Genomic DNA, 20,079 nt, shown 5'->3' on the forward strand with positions numbered 1-20,079 from the left:
ACTGTTTTTTACAGGCAGGGCAGGCTGAAGAGCCATGGGACACCTGACTCCTGCTCTCAGGTATCTGTGCTTATGCTATAGAGCAGTTCAGCTTTTACAGGAGTGACCTGCAGAGAAAGTTCAAGCCAGACAGAAATATAGCAATAAATAAGACTTACTTAAGACTCCACAGGAAAAGCCAATTATTTCAGGGCTGCTTTTTTTTTTCCTTTTTATTTTTACATCCAGGACACCTGTTGTGCATAAAAGCAAAGCTGCAGCACCATGTGGTTGTGCCTGACAACTCTGCTGTTTGAGCAGGAACAACCATCCTGCTCCAGTGCTTTCTCCTGCCTAGTCCAGCCAGCCAGATGAGCTACACAATGAAAGCACACAATTTCTCTCTCCCACATGCTCCCTTGTGTGTGTGAGCAGGGCTAGGTTCAAAGCTGAACCTCACAGATATGAACACAGTGGTTCGGATTCTGCATTAACATATTTGTTTTCTGACATTTCTCCAGAAAGCTACCAGCAACTATTAACTGTCAATACAATCACTTACGCTATAAGGTGGCATATGCCATGACTGGCTGGTAAGCGAACATGCACCCAAAATTAATCCGAAGACTATTTTGAGAAGCAGCAGTAATAGTTCTAAATTTGAAGATGATGAGTTCACTGGCTTCGCTGAAAACAACACTAAGATCCCAAATGCAAAAGAAGAAAGAGCTGTGTTTCCAAATGGTATGGAAAAGTACAACTGGCACTGAGCAGCGAGACAGATGCCCAAAACGCTGTTCACAAGAGAAGAGATCCAAGAATTCAAAAGGTGAATCAAACTGAAGAAACACTATCAAGGAAAGGAAACAAACAGTGGAGTGCTGATTAATGGTGGGAAGATTTGTTCTAATTTTTAGAATTTTTTCTGATGTGTGGACAAGTTTGCCCAAGTCTCAAACACTGAATCTGCTCACTCAGATGTAAATTAATTTGTTCCCAACAATAAAGGAAAGCAGCATGATCGGTTCATCTGTCTATTCTGGATATTATTTCTCAACTTTGCTGAAGACTGAAATGCACATAGCAGAAAAGTTTTGAGCCTCAGTCCCAATGCAAATGAAGCTCTTTCTGGCAACACAACTGCAATTACCATATTCATAGAGATTATTAATTAATCAGAAGTGCTATTTGAATAAAAGTGTGGCTCATTGATATATTTTAAGACCGCATTTGACACTGTAGTCAACCATTCACTGTAAGCTCAGTTTAGTAGAATGTTATTGAAGCCATAGATTAAGTTAAATACTGTATCAAGTTCAAAGAAGAAATCAAGGGTGAGTAAGAGGTGTGAAAGCTGAGGCTGTAGGGAGCTGTGGATACAAGATCCCGCAGAGCTATGTAGGCAGCCGCAGGGCCGTGGAGCGATTACTGTTTCACAGGGGCACACACGGGTTTCATGTTGCTGGAACAAGCAAGTGGAGCAGCAGAACCCTGAATGTACACGGCTCTTGGCACTGCAGAAATGTGCTAGGGCAAAATTACCACGCTGCAGAGGAAGTTTATAACACAGAGGCCAGGCTGGGAGCACGTGGCCTTAAGAACTCCAAGACCTTTTAGTGCTGGGCAGCAGGCTTTCTAAAAGCCTTCAGATAATGGCAGTTCCTCCTCTGTAAATAAGGTAGCTTAAAAGCAAACAAAGAAACAAAAAAACCCAAAAACAAAAAAGCAGAAAAAGCAATGCAATTGTCCTACCTCTGAGCTTGATCTGTTTTCACCTGATCCACTTATCCAGAGCACAGGAAACATTAACTCTTATGCACACGTGCATTAGGAATATTTGCACCAACCAGGCCGCGTCCTTTGATGTGCATTTCCATCTCCCCTCGTTTCTTCTGCTGCCTAAAGCCTACTGCTGTGAACAGAAACACTCTTGACATATTATTTACAAAAGCCAATATAAACACCTCATGGAATACCAGCAATTCAAAATGCTCCATTTCCTCCTGCTAACTTTGTCTTTCCCTAAACTATGAGCTATGTGGGCATAATCTGTCTCTTCCTGAGGCACTGCTGCAAGTATTGTGGTCCCTTCTGAAGAAATTTGATAGCTTGGTGAGAAAGCCTTTTGGGCTTGGTGAGCCCACTTCATTCACATTGAACAAAACATATACATTTGATACGGAAGCAATCTCTTGTGTGGAATGAAGGAAAAAAAAAGCAAAGCAAAGCAAAGCAAAGCTTCTCTAACTGCACTGCAAAGCATCAGTTTATTAACTCAGACAGTAAAGCGAACACAAGCGACAAACTCCATCAATCCAAACAAACTCAGGTAACTGGCTTTGGCCTATGGATCTAGGCTCAGCTCGGTGAAATGGAAAGTGCAACTTGCTCCAGAAAATTGGCTGCTAAATTTGCTAAACAGATTATTGGTCACGCAGCTCCCACATGGCTACACTGAAAAGGAGTCCTCCATGCAAGTAAATAAAGGAGCCAGTAGGGGATTCTAGCGGACATCTGCATTTGGGGTTGTCTTCCCTCTTACAGCCCTCTACCATTACATCAGCCCTTCAGCTCTAAGTTGTCCCTTGCTGCTGACCCTTGAACTGGGTCCCCCAACTGGGAAAAGGAACAGTCAGGCAGAACTCCCCTGCCTGCAGACCAGCTGTGTGGGGAGGAAAGGCACTGCACTGTGCTGCTTGGAAATGGAGCAGTGGGACACGGCACATGGCAGGTGCCCACAGCCACCAGCCAGAACCATCTCCCTCAGCCACCCAGCCAGCCGAGCAGCCAGCACAGCATTCCTGCTGGGAGGCAGGTACTCTCCACCTACAAGCACAAACAGCAGAATGTGCTCCACGGGGGTCAAAGAAATCACCACAGTTTGTATGCTGAGACATTGACACTTCTTATATTCTCCAGGAAAATCTTATCACCCAGCCAAGATAAATCAAATTATGTGTATGAGACAACTTCTATTAAAAATTGAACTTTTCTCTTTTGTAAGAAAGTTTTCAATTTTATGTTGCTATTTTTACTCAAAGTACATTTACAAACACCAGGATCAACTACCTCAGCCCACTTGGATACATCATCTTTTTTAAAAATCCCTGACTCCTGAAATTACCCTGAAGTCTTGGGCAGAGCAACTTTTTAGATATCCATATGTAAACAGACATGGAAAACGCTTGCATAAAAGTTCCTCTTCAAAAACAAAAGGTTTTAACTAATTATTTTAATCTCTATATTTTCTTTTAAAATTTAGAAAAAGTATTTGTGGTACCTTTTCTTCAGAAGTTTGAAATACTTCATTTAGAACAAACCTCCTTTTTCCTCAGAGGTGCTCAAAGCAGTTAAGTTGAAAAACCCTAGAGAACATGTTTTAAGAAAAAAGCAAAACCACAATAATGCTTTCCGAAGTGGTACAAGTGGTGGAAAACGTAGGTTTTGATGTGCAGAAGGGACTGCTTCAAGAAGATAAAATATCTTCTTGCACAACGAGACATACTGTTTGATTGTAATAGTCTGGCCTGTAAATAGTGGCACTATTTTTCATCCTTTTCTCTCCACCTCAAGAGCATATTTTAGAAAAAAATAAATCTTTCAAAGCACTTACCTCCCCTTTCATGCACAATATTGTGAAGCTACATACCTATGCTATGCAGAAGCTCTCTAACAAGTGAGAAACCTCAGATCTAAGGCTTCAGCAGGAGGGACTACAACAAAAAGGAACTATAAAACTAGAAATATGCACGTTTACAAGTACCAAGTTTTAATTCCTCATGGCAATTCTTCCCTACGGAGCAACAGAAAAGGTCGTGTGCTTGTACTGAGTGCAAGGCCAAACAACTACAAGAGAGAATGGAATGCCACCTGAGAGGAAGTCTAATTTATGTGAGAATATTTTAGCAGATTATTTGTACACCTATTTACATGGGACTGTTCCTGTCTTTTTCAAGTGTACTAGAGATGAAAAAGCCCAATAACTTGCTGTTGTTTAAAACACATGGCCATGCATGTATTTGACAGCACTGTCCACTATAAGGTGCAGTATCAAAAAAAAAAAAAAAAAAAATCACATCACGGTTTCTCAGTAATTAAGATACTAACCCATTAAACTAAATTTCACTTAACCTGGGGCTAAGCAATATGTAGGCAGTGATTGAAAGTTCTTACATTACCCACAGAGCTCTTATATGGCCAAATTATCCTCTGCTCTCAAAAGAGAAAATTTGCTGTGATGATTCACATCCTGTTTTGAATCGACAAACACCAGTGCATCCTCCTAACTGTATGTGGTAATTTCTTAAGCAAAATACCATTCTCTAGGGTAGAGAATAAATTTGATTTTTTTATTTAATTCTGAGCAGAGTATGAAACAAAAAGATGATCAAAATTTCTACACTGCTCTGGAAAGAGAGGCTATCGGAGTGTGCTGAGTAAAACTGTTAGAAAAAAAGGGCATTAAATAACAACAATGGACCTCAGAGAAATTAACTGTATCTCTTTATTGTTAACCAATGAATGTTATCCAAAATAGTAGATGTAATTGTAGCTTAATTGTACAACACAAAACATGATGCTAAAGGAAAAAGCATGTGGAAAACTACTTCACCAAGTAATCATTAAATGTATTCTTAGTATTTCTGCACCAGTAAGTGTTCCCAGCTGCTTGTGACAGCAGCTATTACCACTTTGTTCATTGTGAAAATCTGTATTACAAACGGTTGTCCCTGGTTGTTTAGATTAAAAAAAAAAAAAAAAAAAATCACACAGCTTTATAAATGGATCTAATCCATTTAGCCCTACTCTACATGTTGTAGATTTATGAACAACAATCTTTACTGGTGTTTTTTCCCAACACTGAAACTGATGGATCAGTGTTAGTGCACACTTTTCAGGGAAAAATGAAAACTCACTGGAAGCACAGTATTTCACCTGCTATGGCAAACTGTTCAAATACTTCAGAAATTTGCTTAAGCTTCGGTGTATGAAGCCTGTGAAACAAAAACTGTTCTTAAAATGCACTGCAAGTTGAAACACCAACTTCCACCAAGCAGCATTTTGAAGCATGTGCACAGCATCTGCACACCAGTCTTCAAGGTCAAGCAGATATGTTTAGCCCCACAAACCAAAAATATATTAATGTATCTTTATTTAATTTTCATGATGTCACCCCACATAGCCAAACTTTTACTCCGCAAAATAAAAAAAACATAGTCGGACTGTTCATAAGAAATTTAAACCTATTGTGCATGAAAAAAATGTTTAATAAAATGGCAAATTTTAATAGATAAGTGTAAATTTATGAGTGCATAATATCAAACAGAAAAAAAGCTGAACCATCCTCAGAGAAACCTAGATTCTTCTACTGTTGACATTTACTAGGGTACTCTAACACAGGGAGTAACTGATGTCCACATTAACTGTAAAGTTATTACTAAAGTTCAATATCTAAGGAAATTTCTCAAAAAAGCAGGTTTCCTTTTCAAGAGGGAAAGGACTTAATCATCTGACATCAGATATGACAATTACAATACTAGCTTCTCTGAAAACTGAAGCTACAAACACTTTTACTCCAATTCTGGGAAGTTTCATTTTGTATTTGAAACCCAAACTGACTGACATGCACATGCTACACCCCTCCCAGAATATAGTATACCAGTGACAGGTTACAGCTTTAAAACACACCAGATGCTTTTACAATTTAAACTCAACAGAAGGCAGTTAGACAGTATTTAGCACTATAAATCCATCATAAAGTAAAATAAAATCCTAGGAGTAAGGACTCCTAGCAATCTATGATATCACTGTGTAGTGACAGTCAATTTAAACAGTTTTTTTCATGGTGTTTGAAGGACCAGTCATCATGTACATAGTAGTGAGGTAGGATACTGTCCCCTCCCTGGGACTGATGTTTTCATATGCTCCCTTGCCAGAAAGGTCCAGGTCTCCCTACTGCAAATAAAATAATTACAAGCAAATAGCACATTAAGCTTTGTTTATTTTTTTCCCTCTTTGCTGCATTGGAACATTCTGCACATCTAAAAGAATCAGCTACGAAAAACAATACTTGCTCAAGCCTATCAGCAGCCATGTGCTGCCCACAGGTAGTGTTCCATTAAAAAACATTTCCTGGAACTACCACCTGCCATCCAGACCTTTGTGAACAGGTAGGCAAAGAAAACCATCAATGATGACAGGACATGAAACACCAAAGAATTTCACTTGGGAGAAAAAAACCACAAACACAAAAACCCCCAAAACAAAACAAGAAAAAAACAACCAAAACTGAAAGTGAGCAATATCAAACTCTTAATGGAGTAGCTACATTGAAAACTAATTTCAAACTTCATACTGAAATAGTACCTATCCAGTTTAGGTACAGTCCATTCTTCTTTCTATTTCTTAATGTTTAAGCAATATATACACTTGTCAGTCATTATATACTTCACATCTGTTTCCAAAGGGAAAAAAACAACAAACAAACAAGGAAACTGAAAAGACAATGGGGAAAAACCTGCTATTAACCTCCGCACCCTCCCCCCACCCAAAACCTAGGGTTCACAGACTGCCTTACTGTTTTATAGCTTCCCCTAAATTTGTCTTCTAGTCACTGTAGTCAACCTGGTATTAAGTGCTTTGGCAAAGTGGGGTGCAATCCATCAAATCTGCAAAGGCCTGCTTTTTTTCTCTGTTGGTGGTTCAGCTTTACGAGGAACACATATGCAAAATACCAGCTCTCACATTGCTTCAAATTCATCAATACGCTGCTTTGTATTGCCTTGTCGGATTTGCCGGAGAGTCTTGTACTTATCGCGGCCTGCTTTAACATTCTCAGCATGAAGGACATCATTTTGTGTTTTCTTGGTTTCATCTCTGGCTTGAGCCAACTCTGAACTTAAAGCCTGTTGAATAAAATATTCGAATTTAAGTGCTTTGACTAATCCTTTAATGACTCTGGAGTTTCTGATAACAACTATTCTGCAATCTGGATAAGTATTTCTTGAATGCCAACCTATGAAATGCTTGTTGTGATGCTCAAGTTGTAACTCAAGTTGTGATGCCTATCAGAAGGAATGCAGAAGGAAAGATAAGGAGAGCATAGGATTCTTTCCTTAAATAAGTGTAAGCATGAAACTATATTAAAAAAAAAGTCTCATACACCATAAAATCCAAGAAGAAAGGGACCAGCAGGATAAAGCAGGAAAACCACCTTATTTTTCAATTTTTCTTTAGCTAAAAGACTTATCTCCCTGATCTGTTCAGTGACTCCAAGCAAGAATACTACACACACGCACTACTAAAATAATGCTGCCAAACAGAGTAGCAGCTTTCCTTTTCTTCTGTTTTCTTCCCAAATAAACATTTCATAACGAGGAAAAGGGCTACCACTAATACAGATTATTATGCTTCGAGAGGTAAGATGCAGCCTGGGAGGAATTGCTCAGTTTCAGGCAAATACAGGTAATCCAAAATGGGCATAATTGAGTTTTTGCATTTATAACACCTGGGAGTGACTGCAAACAAACACCAATACTACTAAGAAAGCATCTGTTCATACCATTTAATGAGTTTTAGTATTGAAAAAGGAAAGCATTATGTTTTAACACGCAGAGTTCTGGAAGTTATATAATTAGTAGAAATGTTTACTGGCCAATGCAGCAGCATACTTACACCTTTAAGCTATAAAACACAACCTCACATCCAATCTTTCTATGTATTTCACTTCTAGAACACTATGAATGATATTGGTTGGTAAATCAGTAATAAATGTAATAAATGATAAAAAGGCTGTTTCCTTGGCAGACCATAACGTCAGTGAAATTTTTAACAGAAGAAGAATGAAAACCCAAAGCCTGAATTGTGTTGATACAACTACGAATCTTCATTACCTGGAGTTGTTTCTTAACACGTTCATTTTTCTGTGTTTCTGTTACCCGTTCTTCCTCACTCCTGTGATTCATGACACCATCAGAAGACAGTTCTGCACTGGCTTCAGCATTGTTCTCATCATGTTCATCGTGTTCATTCTCTGTTGGAGGAATAACTGGTGGGGGTGGAGGTGGAGGAGGAGCAGACATCACAGATTTCAGTTCTTCTTTGGTCTTTTCCAAGTCCTCTTGGGCTGCAAAAGCCTAAATACAGTAAACAGTACTTAGCATCTTTTAAAATGATTTATCAAGAGTCAAAAAAAAAATATTTGAGATGTTCTCAGACACATGAAACTATCCTTTATAACTGACGTGACTAGCTTACACACTGAAAATTGTCAAATAGAGACACACAGTAAAAACCAGATATGGCTCAAAATAAGCTGTACCAGCTATTTCCAGCAGTAGACAAGAGAAAAGTGGAAGAATAGGGCAATCATACTGACTGTTTTCCAACTCTCCTAGCCTCCTGAAATTTAAGGCTCAGGGACTTCCTAGATCAAAGGTGATGCCTTCAAATTTCATACTTAAACAGAACTTATGACAATTTGCTCAAACCCTTTTGGAACCCACACACAGAGTAATTATTCCCATTCTATAGCTAATTATAGATTTTATGAAGAAATTTGCTTTAAATTTTTGTCCATTTGCATTTCATATGCCTTTGTTAACTGTTTTGGTTCATCTTTCCACCAAAACTCATGATTTCATACACCTCCCTCCTGAGGTGTTTTCTTCTCTAACATAAAGCTCCAATCTATTTCATCATCATACAAAAAGAAGCCATTTCTAATCTTTGACCATATTGTCATGATGAGAACTTCTCCCCCCCTTCATGACTATGTAATACCAATAAATGAGTTAAACAGAAGCATAGCCTGGCTTCAGTAGACTGCAGGACAAAAACCTTTAAGAAAGACTTTCTGAGCCTAAGGGGAAAGGGAGAGATTTGACCCCATGGACTTCCAGTAAGATTTCCGCACTCATTTCCCTTAGTTTCTTTGAAGTTCTGACTTCACACAGCATGGGCTCATTACTTTGTGCTGCCATTCTGAAGCTTCCTCTTCTTTCTTTTTCTTGGCCTCCTCTAGAAGTGCAATCTTGGCTGTGAATTCAGCAATTTCTGCTGCCTGAAACAAACAAAAGAACAAAGTAGAAGTTTTAATTTGGTATCATTCTGGCTTTGCAGTGGAAGAAAGCAGAGCCTTTGCTATGATCCAGCTTGAAAAGAGTTAGTTACCATCCGTCACTTCTCTGTGAAAAATAGAAATTTTAAGCATACATGGCAGAGGGAATCAGAGTACTCTCACCTAATGGAAATAATATTTAAAAAATATTTATCTTCTGCACTTCCAAAGCTTGCTGAGAAACAGCAAGATGATGTTACTAACTAGCATTTCATGCTGTTTCAGTCTAATACAACTTTAATAGTCCCACCATTAAGATTATGATTCTGGATCATAATCTCACTACTATTAAGCTAAATCTTGCCATCGGATTTGTGTGCTAAGTTTAGAGATGATCAAAAGCTAATTTATAGTTGAGAAATCATTTCTTCTACTATTTTCATGCCTTCCTTGATTATTATGCACAAATCTTGAATTAGAAGTAGTCTAGCACAGTATGTGAGAAGACACCGCAAATACTGGAAACAGGAGGGGAACAGCAACAAAAAAAACCCCCAACCCCAACAAACCAGTGTCACCAACTCCCCACCACCACCACGCAGCTTCAGAACAGACCTGCCTTAGAGAACAGGTTTCCCAGGGGACTGCAGAAGGAAGCTACTGTTGTTCTCAGCTGGATAAGCCTGATACTATTAGAAAGAGAATGTAGTGAGTGTTGTCAGTCTGAAAGGTGGTTTCCTACAGATCCCGAGTTTTATTTTTGTCTTGCAAAGTAGTGGAAAGTCTAATGCAGTTTTCTAAAACAGTTCCCAAAACAACCTGTTACAGTATCTCACGTACTTTTGTGTTTCAGTGTACTTCTTCATTTGACATAAACAAGAGAAAATAAATTCTCAACTGTCTTTTTCAATTTTAATCCTATTTTGAAGAAAAGAAATGAAGTTTCTTACTAGCTGCTCCTGGTTCTTCATTTGATCAGCTGCCTGCTTGGCTAGAGCAGCTTTGGCTACTTCAGCTGCTCGACGCTCTTTTTCTAGGCGTTCTGCTTCCTCTTTTGCACGCTTCCGTTCTTGATCCAGTTCTAAAGCTCTTCGAGTCTGTTCCTCTAGCTCTGCCAAGAGGAAAGTTTACAGACAAGGTATCGCTACCTAGCTCTTCCTCATATGTATCACAGATACCAGCATATGCTCAAAATAAAGTAACTTAGAACACTAACTGAGATTTCCAAGACCGCCTCAAGCTAAGACAAACTGTAGAGCATGTTACCCAGAGCTCTGTTCCATGTCTGATTTCCCCCCCACTTTAAGACATTCTTTGGATATACTTCATCTCACCTGACAGTTCTGACAGCCCAGTGTTTCAGAAAACTGTCACCTCACTGAAAAACTAAACACCAAAATACATGTACATATACATGAACATGCTTCTACTATGAGGGTATTTTATGTACATTAAATTACTCTCTTGCAGAAAGAAAAAAAAAAAATTGTCTTCTTTATTAAAATGCCTGGCAGATTCTTTAATCACAGCCGAAAATTTAGGCACATGCTTCCAGCAAAATTACTTAAGACCAACTGGAAGGGTCAGAAAAATTCTTTGTACATCAGAGGAGGAAAATTTTAAATCAAGGGAGAGATAAAAGCTGTCTAGCTGCCTGCATAGCAAAATATTGGAATCTAAAGGGCAGAACAACCCTTAGTGAAATAGGAAGTAGTAATAATCAATCAGTACTGCAAGGTAAGGTTTACACAGACAAAATATATTCCTCCCCTGATGTGAAAAATTAAGTGACTATGAAAAAAGTCTCTCTAAATCTCTTTGCCAGTTCTAATGATAAAATTTCCTCTATGTACTTGGCTAGGCACAGCTGTCATAGACTCCTTCACAAGAATACCTAAAGAATTACTCATTTTTTCCAACAATCCATTTGCCTTCACCATAAGCTTTAATACTATAAAAGCACCTCCCCAGGTATGCTGACACATGCTTCATCTTTGCACTTCTAGTTTTAAGCAGTACTGTAACCATTACTCTTCATTTGGTTTCCCAGGCCTACTACTACTTCAGGTATAAAATTAAATGAACAGCATCACAAGTATGTGGGGTTCTACAAATGCAGTACCTAAAGTTAAATAAAACACAAAATTATTTATAAACACTACTGAAACAAACCTTTCCATGAAAATGCAGAGCATGAAACTACAACAGACACCCTTTACATAAAGACTTTTCCATGTGTGAATGAATAGAAGGCTAAAAAGACCAGCAACACATGAACATTATGTACTGCATCAGAAATTAGGCTATACTGGTCACAAAGTTGAGAAAATGTGTATTGTCAAACCTCCAGAATCACCCTGACACTGTGTTGTCCCGGGCCAAATAGCTCTTGCTAAACAGTTTCATGGCACAGTTAGTGTGTTACCTGTCTGGATGCGTCCAACCTGTTCTGCATTGAAAGACTGAAAAATGCAGGGATAGAGCTGGAGAGCAGTGCCAGGCATATGTAATTTATTTGCATAGTGTTAATCAGTGATTCTCTCTATGATGCTTGATGCCAAGAGTTAGGAAAAGAAAGGAGCAACAAAACTTTTATGAATGTGAACCAAACCCGAAGTAGGAAAAAAAAAAAAAAAAAAAAAAAAGAACATGGAGGAAGGACTGGGAAGTCATGGAGGCAGGGACTCTACAGAGTGATTAAACACAAAGAATTGTTATTGGTGAAACTACATGTTTTGTCACTAATGTCTGACAAGACTTCAATTTTCAACTTCTCAAATCTTTCAAAGGAATAGGAAAGGAGGAAGGAACACAGAATTTCCAAATTAAAAGCTGAATTCAACAAAATCCTAGAGAAAGTACTTTGAGTCTTCCCCTCTAATTTCCCTGGTCCCTCCAACTCCAAGTGTTCAGCACTTTAAGCATTTCATAATTTTGAGTTGAACTGTGTATGCATTTTCTTTTTACTAAATCAAAACTTTTGCTATATTAGAAATTGGTTTTATATTAAAAAGATACAGACAAACACATGCACACCATCGTTTAAGCACTGAAAGAGTATCTCTTATATCAAATAAAACACCACTAAATTCTTGCCGCTATTAGTAAAATAATATCCCACACAGTAACGAAACACACCAACATACAGAGAACTGCGGAACTGAACTACCCAACTAAACTAAACACTGTCACCAGATTTAAGAAATCTATGACCTCACCTTTCTGAGCTTTCATTGTTTGCTCCTCAATTTGTCTTAAGCGTTCCATTAATTCCTCCTTTTCACGCTCTATTCTTTCCTTTTCCTTTTCTGCTATCTCCCTTTTCTTCTTTTCATTTTCTAGTTGTGCCCTGAAAAAAAATAGTAAAAAGGTTTTTTTACCCTCCAACATATTAAATGCTACTCTTTGGATGCTGGTAGCCAATTTTTCAGTTTACTCAGCCATCAGGGAAGCACAGTTTTAAATGCTTCTAATTCAGTTTCTGCTTCAAAATACGGTAGAGAAAAACAATTTATTAACAGAACTGATAATCAACCTTGGTTATGGTTCACCAGGTAAATCTGCCACTATATCTGCATTTTAGACATGATGTTTCATCTGGGCTAGAAATGGCAACAGTATTTTTTAAATACACAAAAGGGAAGCCAAGACATTCTTCAATGAACTTGCTTTAAGGGTTCACCCATAGAGTATAAAATTCCCTAAGAATCAAGCAACAGAGAGGTAAGATTTTCACAAAACACAGGATGGGGAACAACAGTACAGCTACTATTACTGTGCTGAAAGCTCAAAAAAGATACGTTTTTCTATTAAGACAGGTGAGCCCTGCCAATTCACAAACCTGCTTAAACAGTGCAGAAAGAAAAGCAGCTCTCTTTTTTCTAGAGTTCTAAGATATATAGTATTCTACGACTTCTTAAAAAGGTAGCATTTTTTTTCTTTTTCATGTAAGTTTGTTAATTACCTTTCCAATTGTTTCTGATGTTTCTCTTCTCTAGCTTGGGCCTTCATCTGTTGCACTTCAATTGTATCAGGTTTCCTCCGCCTCATGTACAATTCATGATTTCCCATACACAGTGCCAAAATTCGCTTGTTAATTCTCAGACGGGGTGCATAAAAAACAAAATCCTAGGAAAACAATAATTCCAGTATACCCATTAACCTAAAAAAATACACTTATGACAAGATTCAAAGCATTACTGCATTCTTGCATTGGTTAAATGAAAACTTACAAGTATTTTCACATTTTGACCAAGTGAACACCATAATCTGTAAATCTAGTTACTGTCAGAAACTTGTAAGATAAATTCAAAATTGCACCTGGAATAGTCCAGAAATTAGCTGGTTTACACAAAATTATTTATTTAAAATTCTAAAAAAGTAAGACTGTTCTCTATTCTGATGACACTTGACCTAGAAAGTCTCATGAAATGTGCTGTTGTAACCAAAAAAAAAAAAAAAAAGAAAGAAAGAAAAAGAAAAACAGGAGGGAAGAGGCAGAGAATTTAGCATCTTACGCTGTCTTGTCAACACATCACAAAGTATTAGTTGACTTAAAAACCCCCAACAATTTAGGAGTACCAAACAAAATGAAAAGAGAGAAAATAAACATACCATATTTCAAAATGAACATTTTCTTTTGATTAGTGACTATTCTATCATTAAAAGTAATAAATGTCACCAATATTTACTCATGCCTTAATGCCACAAAGTCCCTGAAGGCTTAAATCTCTTCATATAGCAAGTGATACTGTTTTACACCCTACTTACAGGGGCCTTTTTGTCAATTGGCTTTATGACAAATTTTTTGTCATTAAAAGAGATGTTTCTTATTTCGCTCCAAGGAAAACCAATCTTGGGTGTCAGCCTTCAAAGAGAAAAAATTCTTGTTAGAAAGCAGCAAGGATGTGCACTTTATATATATATATATATTAATTCAATACGGCTTATGTCTGTACCATTTTCACTATTACACGCAGCTACATTTAGAATATTACATTTACAACATTATGTTTTAATGTAAACATTAACAACAGTTCAAGCATATTTTGGTAGATTTTTCTTTTTACAAGTATTCCATCAAATCAATTACAATTTAATAAATTACATGGCACTGTAACAAAAGGAATTTTGATTTTTGACTTATTCTACTACTATGACCTAGATGCTAACCATCACGATCATGTACTCATTCTTTATATGGTATTGGTAACTGCATCTTCACTTTAAAGAGTAACTATTGAAATTTGAGATCCTGACAATTCAAATACTGAAATTAAAGTAACTTTCAGCCATGTTGTACTTCTGTTTAGCTCAGATTTGTGTTCTTACATTTTCAGAATTCAAGGTTAATTTGTTTCCCTCGCATCTTAAGCAAAATAAATTCAGAAACTCTTATCATGTTATGCATCAACTGTGTAACAGTAAATATTTTTCTCCGCCAGCACAGAAAGTTTTTTCAATTTATATTACCATAATTATAAATATCAGAAAATATTTAATATTTGATTGCTAACTATCAGGAGATAGGAAATACCAAAAATTGCCTCATAGCTCAATCTGAGCTGAACATTTTGAATATTTCCTTCTTTCAGGAGTTATATTGCCATCTAATGGCAATTAAGGCTTACAGAATTTTGTTACAGAGTATATACAGCTAAAGTTGACTGCTCCCATCTGGAGTTTGACACATCATGTTCAACTTCGAATCACTGTGAATGGCCTGTTGACATCAGATACTGCTAATGAGTGCTTGTAAAGAAAGAAAAAAGTCTGTTGTTCTATTTACAAATTCTTCATATTTCCGACATTTCAGCTTTTCCAAGTAGAACAGATTATTTGATCCTTTATCAGGACACAAGACTGATCTATTTTCTTTGGTGTCTAACAAGTTTCACTTTTAAATATCCAAGTTTTTCACGCTCCAACATCTATAATCCTTGTCACAGCTCTTACAAATGTTTCTCATTAAACATGTTGCTCAGCTTTAAAATGTCCTTTTCATCCTGACTGAAGGGAGTGTCTTGAGAGAAAGGTACAGGAAGAAACCATATAAAGACAGTCTAGCTGTAGTAATCCTTATGAAGCAATGTAAATTTGAACTTCCATAGAACTGCTCTTCCTTTCCCTTCTTTTGCATCCATAATCTTTAAAATTCAAACATTCTAGCAGTTCACATCTCTCTCTTTCTTTTTCTATCTCTTATATAGATTAGAAGGAGAATCTGTTTTGCTACATCTTACTGAACGCTCTGTAAGGTGGGGGGTGTACAGTCTCAGACAGCATCTCCTAGGACAGAACTGCAAAATGAGTATTACCCACTTACTTATCATCGTGCTCATAAATATTCAGACCCAAAGCATCAACTCCTAGCCACAATTCAGTTCCTTTTTTATTCTTTATTTCAAAATAGTTGACTCCATACATTTCCAAGTCTTGTGCTATCTTAAGGTATTCCATCATAGAATCTTCCCTGATGAAGAAGAAAAATTGGTATAGTTTAGACAACAAATCATAAATACATTGTAAGAATAAGGGAACTACTGCAGAATGAACACTTGGGGTAAAATTTAGTTATGAATTAAATCTCTCTTTGAAATCAGTTTGACTCAGATACTTTTAAAGAGCTCTACACCCTAATATCCAAGCAGAGTCCAATCATTGCATTTTGTCTTTCTGCCCCATGAGCTAAGGAAATACTAAATGTATTTTACAGGCAGGCAACCGTGGACAAAGGCAGTTGAGAGCCTTACCAGAAATCATGCAGGTAAACCAGTAACCTAACTGGAAACTCAACTCTCATGGAAGTCTTTCATAACCACCTACCCTGGTCAGAATAAAAGAAAGCCACTTTCTAAACAAACACCTCCCAAAATACACCCTAATAATAAAGAAAGATGTCTTGAACATTTTTTACGTGATTACCTTAACATTCCCCTGTGCTCTTCATGCCAGTTCTGTATTCTTTCTTCCCACTGTTCTTTTGTCAGTTTGTGCTGTTCTAACACACTGTGAATAAAAATTGTTGCTATTAAATGACTCTGACAACAATTTAACCCCTTTTGTTGCACAGCATATCCTATGCTTTAATTGAATAAACTCAAAGATGACTTCCTGTGCACTGCTCATACTTTCAGCACAGAAACAGAATCTTTGTTTTTCAACAAATTCACTTCCAAAATAGTGTGAAAGTCAATTCTTTTTTCCTGGTATTCTATATTCTTTGTAACATAAAAGTCACACCATTGCATACCTCAACTTTCAGCTAAGTCATAAAATGTAATGTTTGCAACAGCTGACAATGCACACCTATACAATCTACTGGCAACAATGCTTGCAAATTAATCTCTAGGTATGCAAAGATACACTCAAGCTTTCATTCTGTTGTCATTTGAAAGAAAAAGTAAGACATTACAACAGGTTAGCAGACAACTTCGTTGGGGGTTTTTCGTGAGTGGTTTTTTGTTTATTTTTCCTTTTAAAATAAAATCAGTAGGGAAGCAGCTTCAGAAAGCTATCTGATGTTTAATCTACAAGAGGCTGCAATGATGGAATTATATTTTTGGCATACCAGAACGTTCAGTGTAGTACTGCAGTAAGAAATCAAATGCATATGGTAACTTTATTATGCTTTTATTCCATGCAGCCAGCACTTCAGGCATTCCTGAAGAAACTGTTTTAAAGGACAATTAAAACATCATCTTAGCATTTGTCTACTGAAAAGGAACACCTTAAATATATGAGTTTTTGTTGTACCCAAGCATGTCAGTGTTCACAGACTGTCATCATAACTGAGCAAAAACCAAGATTTCTGAACATACTCAGTAATGGCAGTTTTACTGGTTCTACATCTCCCTGACTTTCTAAGAAAGGGTATTTTTCTAGGAAGCCTATACAAAAAGTATAAACTTCACTGTCACAAGCTGGAAGCAAAGAGCCAAACTCAAGCTTTTCACCAGGATTTTTAAAAATCGGAAATGTTTCTGGAAGTATTTCTTTCAATACTTCCTCACAGTCTTTGAAATGCCTGTTTGCTAGAAAATTCTCAAGCTTAGTTACACTAAAAAGTGAGCTTGCACTTTCAGTTTTCAAACCAAAGAGACAAAGCATATGACTTAAAGAAACCTCAAAATACAGCATGGCTCTCACTTCTTTGACAGTGTCCTAGTGTTACATATTTAGTTAGTACCTGTTTCTCCACAATACAACACTATGTATTCATCTACACTAACAAAATTGTCTAACTTTGTACATTTGTGTTACAATGCTTCTCTTCATGCCAAATACATCAGGAGCATCGTTTCAGTTATGTAAAGGAACAGAACAATAATCTTGGTGCTTACTTTCCCTAACCAACTAGATGACTGACAGGTACAAAAGAGCTTATTCTCAACAGCAATGGCAACAATTTAGTTTCTAAAGTTTCTGTTCAGGCTAGCACTCTCCTGCAATATATTTTATTTGCAGTACACTTTTACTTTCAGGAAATTATTATCATTTAAGTGTACCAACACATGGAAATAGAAGAAAAGGAGAGAGTATCAAACAGATTTCAGTTACTTCTATATTGGAGTATTTTGATTTTAATTTAGCAGAAGCCAGGCACCAGGAACATTACATTTTTTGGAGCACTTTGGAAATGCGTTCAACTAAATCTGTGCAGGTGTTTGTGGACAGGACAGGAAATATGTCTCAAGAAACCTGTGGCTTCTTTGTTATTTTAAGTCTAAATTAGGATCTCTAAATTTTACTACCAAAAAGAGAAACTCGAAGAAAGTCACTATTAAATGCATGTTGTCGCTTAATGTTTTATTTCTAAAAAATGTGCTATAGTTAAGTTTATATGCAGCAGTTGGTGCAAAACCCGTCTCACTCACCGCTGGGGAAGAAGCCTGTCATTGGCTAGGTAGCCCAGCTTATGGATCTCCTTACTGTAATCTCCATACTTGGACTGGACAGCGTAAGAAGCCAGAAGAACTGCAGTTTCTGGTGGGCAATATATTTCATCATTTAAGATCGACTCTTTGACTTGCAGGAAGAAAAGTCTTTGAGTTATTTCCTGAATTAATTCTTCAGATACATCCTCTGGAAAAAATTTAGCCCTGAACTTAAACTGCAAAGGGTTTTCTTTCCGTACATCCTGCTGTGTTACCTGAGGGAAAGGAATAAGGAGAAAAACAAGAGCACTAAATGGTAAATCAAATGTGATTAAGTAGTACTTAACTCTTTAGCTCCTCTACACTGAAACCCAGAGCTTCCTGACAAGCCCACTGTGGACCTCACTGAAAGGTTCACATGGCACAAACAAGTACATCAATTTGAATAAACCAGACAACTTTGAAATACTACTTAAAGGCTGATTAAGAGATTTTTTTTGTAGGCTTGTGTGAATTTGTATTTATCACAACAAAGATCTAGAAACTAAGAAGTTGTAACAGACACGAAAAAGGTCAAAACTATATCCCCCAAGGATGATTTGCAGGAAGTAATAAATTAGGGTCTAGCAATGGCTCTTTAGCAAGAGCTACAGCACATTTCTTCAGTGTGAGTGTAAAATTGGATTCTTTTAAAAGTCTTTCAATTATTGAACTAAATACATGTGGTTTTTTCCTGTGCAAAAACCTTAATTCCTTTAATCACATTATTTTTCTAGAATGGATAAGCTTTAAAACTGTGATTTCTGCAAAGAGATCAGATGTGGTCTTAAGACTTACTCTACTTCAAATTTCAACAAAAACTCATTTTTATGTAGAATTCCATTTCATTTGTGCTCAGCTTGCTACACCAATTATGACCAAAGCAAAAACATTCAAAATTAAACTAATTTTAACATAAAGAAGTAATTGTTAAAATGGACATTCATAGTAAAATAATTCTCATACATCCCAATTCAAGCACTTTATTACACATTTAATTTCATGTGCACTACTAGTCCCACTAAAACCTCTTTGCTATGCATGAAATGATGTATCTGTTTGCTCAACTTGTAGGAAGTCTCAAACTGTGAATATAATAAATAGAACCTTTTAAACACCTAAGACAGCATAAGTACACATATATTCAACATTAGCCAGTTTTTAAAGTTTTGCTCAATTTTCGTTGTTGTCATGCATTATTTACAGACTCAGCATTTCATGTAAATCTCACCAGTGAAAAATTAGTTGTGCTCACCATAATAAAATCTTACTTGCACATCTATTCTTTAAAAGATTTTATCTGCATTTACTGAAAATACGTAAATAGTAAATTAAAGTGAGAGCCAGTTAATGCAATGCATTTCAGAGTCAAATGTTACAAGTTTTTCTAAAGAAAAGATAAATAACTGCCTTAGTTGAAGTTTAAAAAAATGAGCACACCCGCAACTGCTTCTGAACTGTACCAGCAACTTAAATTGCTAAAGGTTTTCATAGACCAATGTCTTCTGTATTTTTCACAACTGACGCAATAAATCCCATGGTCTCCCATTACAGCTAACAAAGTATCTGTAGCACTACCATGTTTATTGTGTATGAAACAAGACACATATGAACTTCTAGGAGACAGATTTGGTGGTTAGCAGGCTTAACTCACGGGATTTACTACAGAGGAGAAGCAAATATTATGTAAGTGCAGACAGTGGGACTTGCTCCTAACCCCCTCCCAATTTGCCTCCTAATACTAAAGATAAAAAAGGTATTCTTGATTATGTTGAACTAAAAAACAAGTATCTCCATTCTGAACAGTGACATTAACAAACAATCTGACAGCCAGTACTAAAATAAGAAGTGACCATTCGAATTCATAAATACAAATTATAGTAAAATGACCTGGTTCCCAGTAGCTGTGAGATACAAAGTACCCAAAGCTGTTTGGAAAAAAAAGATAAATTATCCTACAACCTGCCTATTAGATACCTAAAGTTTAGAAGCCTATTATTTTGCCTTGTTTAAAATCTATAGCTGTATGCATACAAATTCCTGAAGCTCAAATACTCCCCATACACACACCCAAACTGTAAAATGTTTATTCTGTTATGTTTTGCTACATGAAAATGGGATAATTAT

General features: G+C 36.8%; 1 protein-coding gene across 2 annotated transcripts in view; it reads right to left on the reverse strand.

Annotated features, from left to right (window-relative positions):
- Positions 1–4,460: 4,460 nt before the first annotated feature.
- Positions 4,461–20,079, reverse strand: part of RDX (radixin) — a 38,034-nt gene continuing 22,415 nt past the window's right edge. Inside the window, exons 5-14 of one of the 2 annotated variants that reach the window (XM_039564657.1) lie at positions 17,914–18,188; positions 15,962–16,045; positions 15,363–15,509; positions 13,808–13,904; positions 13,002–13,165; positions 12,256–12,386; positions 9,988–10,148; positions 8,948–9,040; positions 7,872–8,114; positions 4,461–6,884 (exon numbers count right to left, since the gene is read on the reverse strand). In XM_039564657.1, coding sequence (XP_039420591.1) covers positions 6,720–6,884; positions 7,872–8,114; positions 8,948–9,040; positions 9,988–10,148; positions 12,256–12,386; positions 13,002–13,165; positions 13,808–13,904; positions 15,363–15,509; positions 15,962–16,045; positions 17,914–18,188 — 1,560 coding nt within the window. In that variant the 3' untranslated portion in view covers positions 4,461–6,719. The remainder of the gene's footprint in view (positions 6,885–7,871; positions 8,115–8,947; positions 9,041–9,987; positions 10,149–12,255; positions 12,387–13,001; positions 13,166–13,807; positions 13,905–15,362; positions 15,510–15,961; positions 16,046–17,913; positions 18,189–20,079) is intronic. The other variant, XM_010400552.3, reaches the window with a different exon arrangement.

This window comes from Corvus cornix, chromosome 1 (assembly GCF_000738735.6).
Source record: "Corvus cornix cornix isolate S_Up_H32 chromosome 1, ASM73873v5, whole genome shotgun sequence".
NCBI lineage: Eukaryota > Metazoa > Chordata > Aves > Passeriformes > Corvidae > Corvus > Corvus cornix.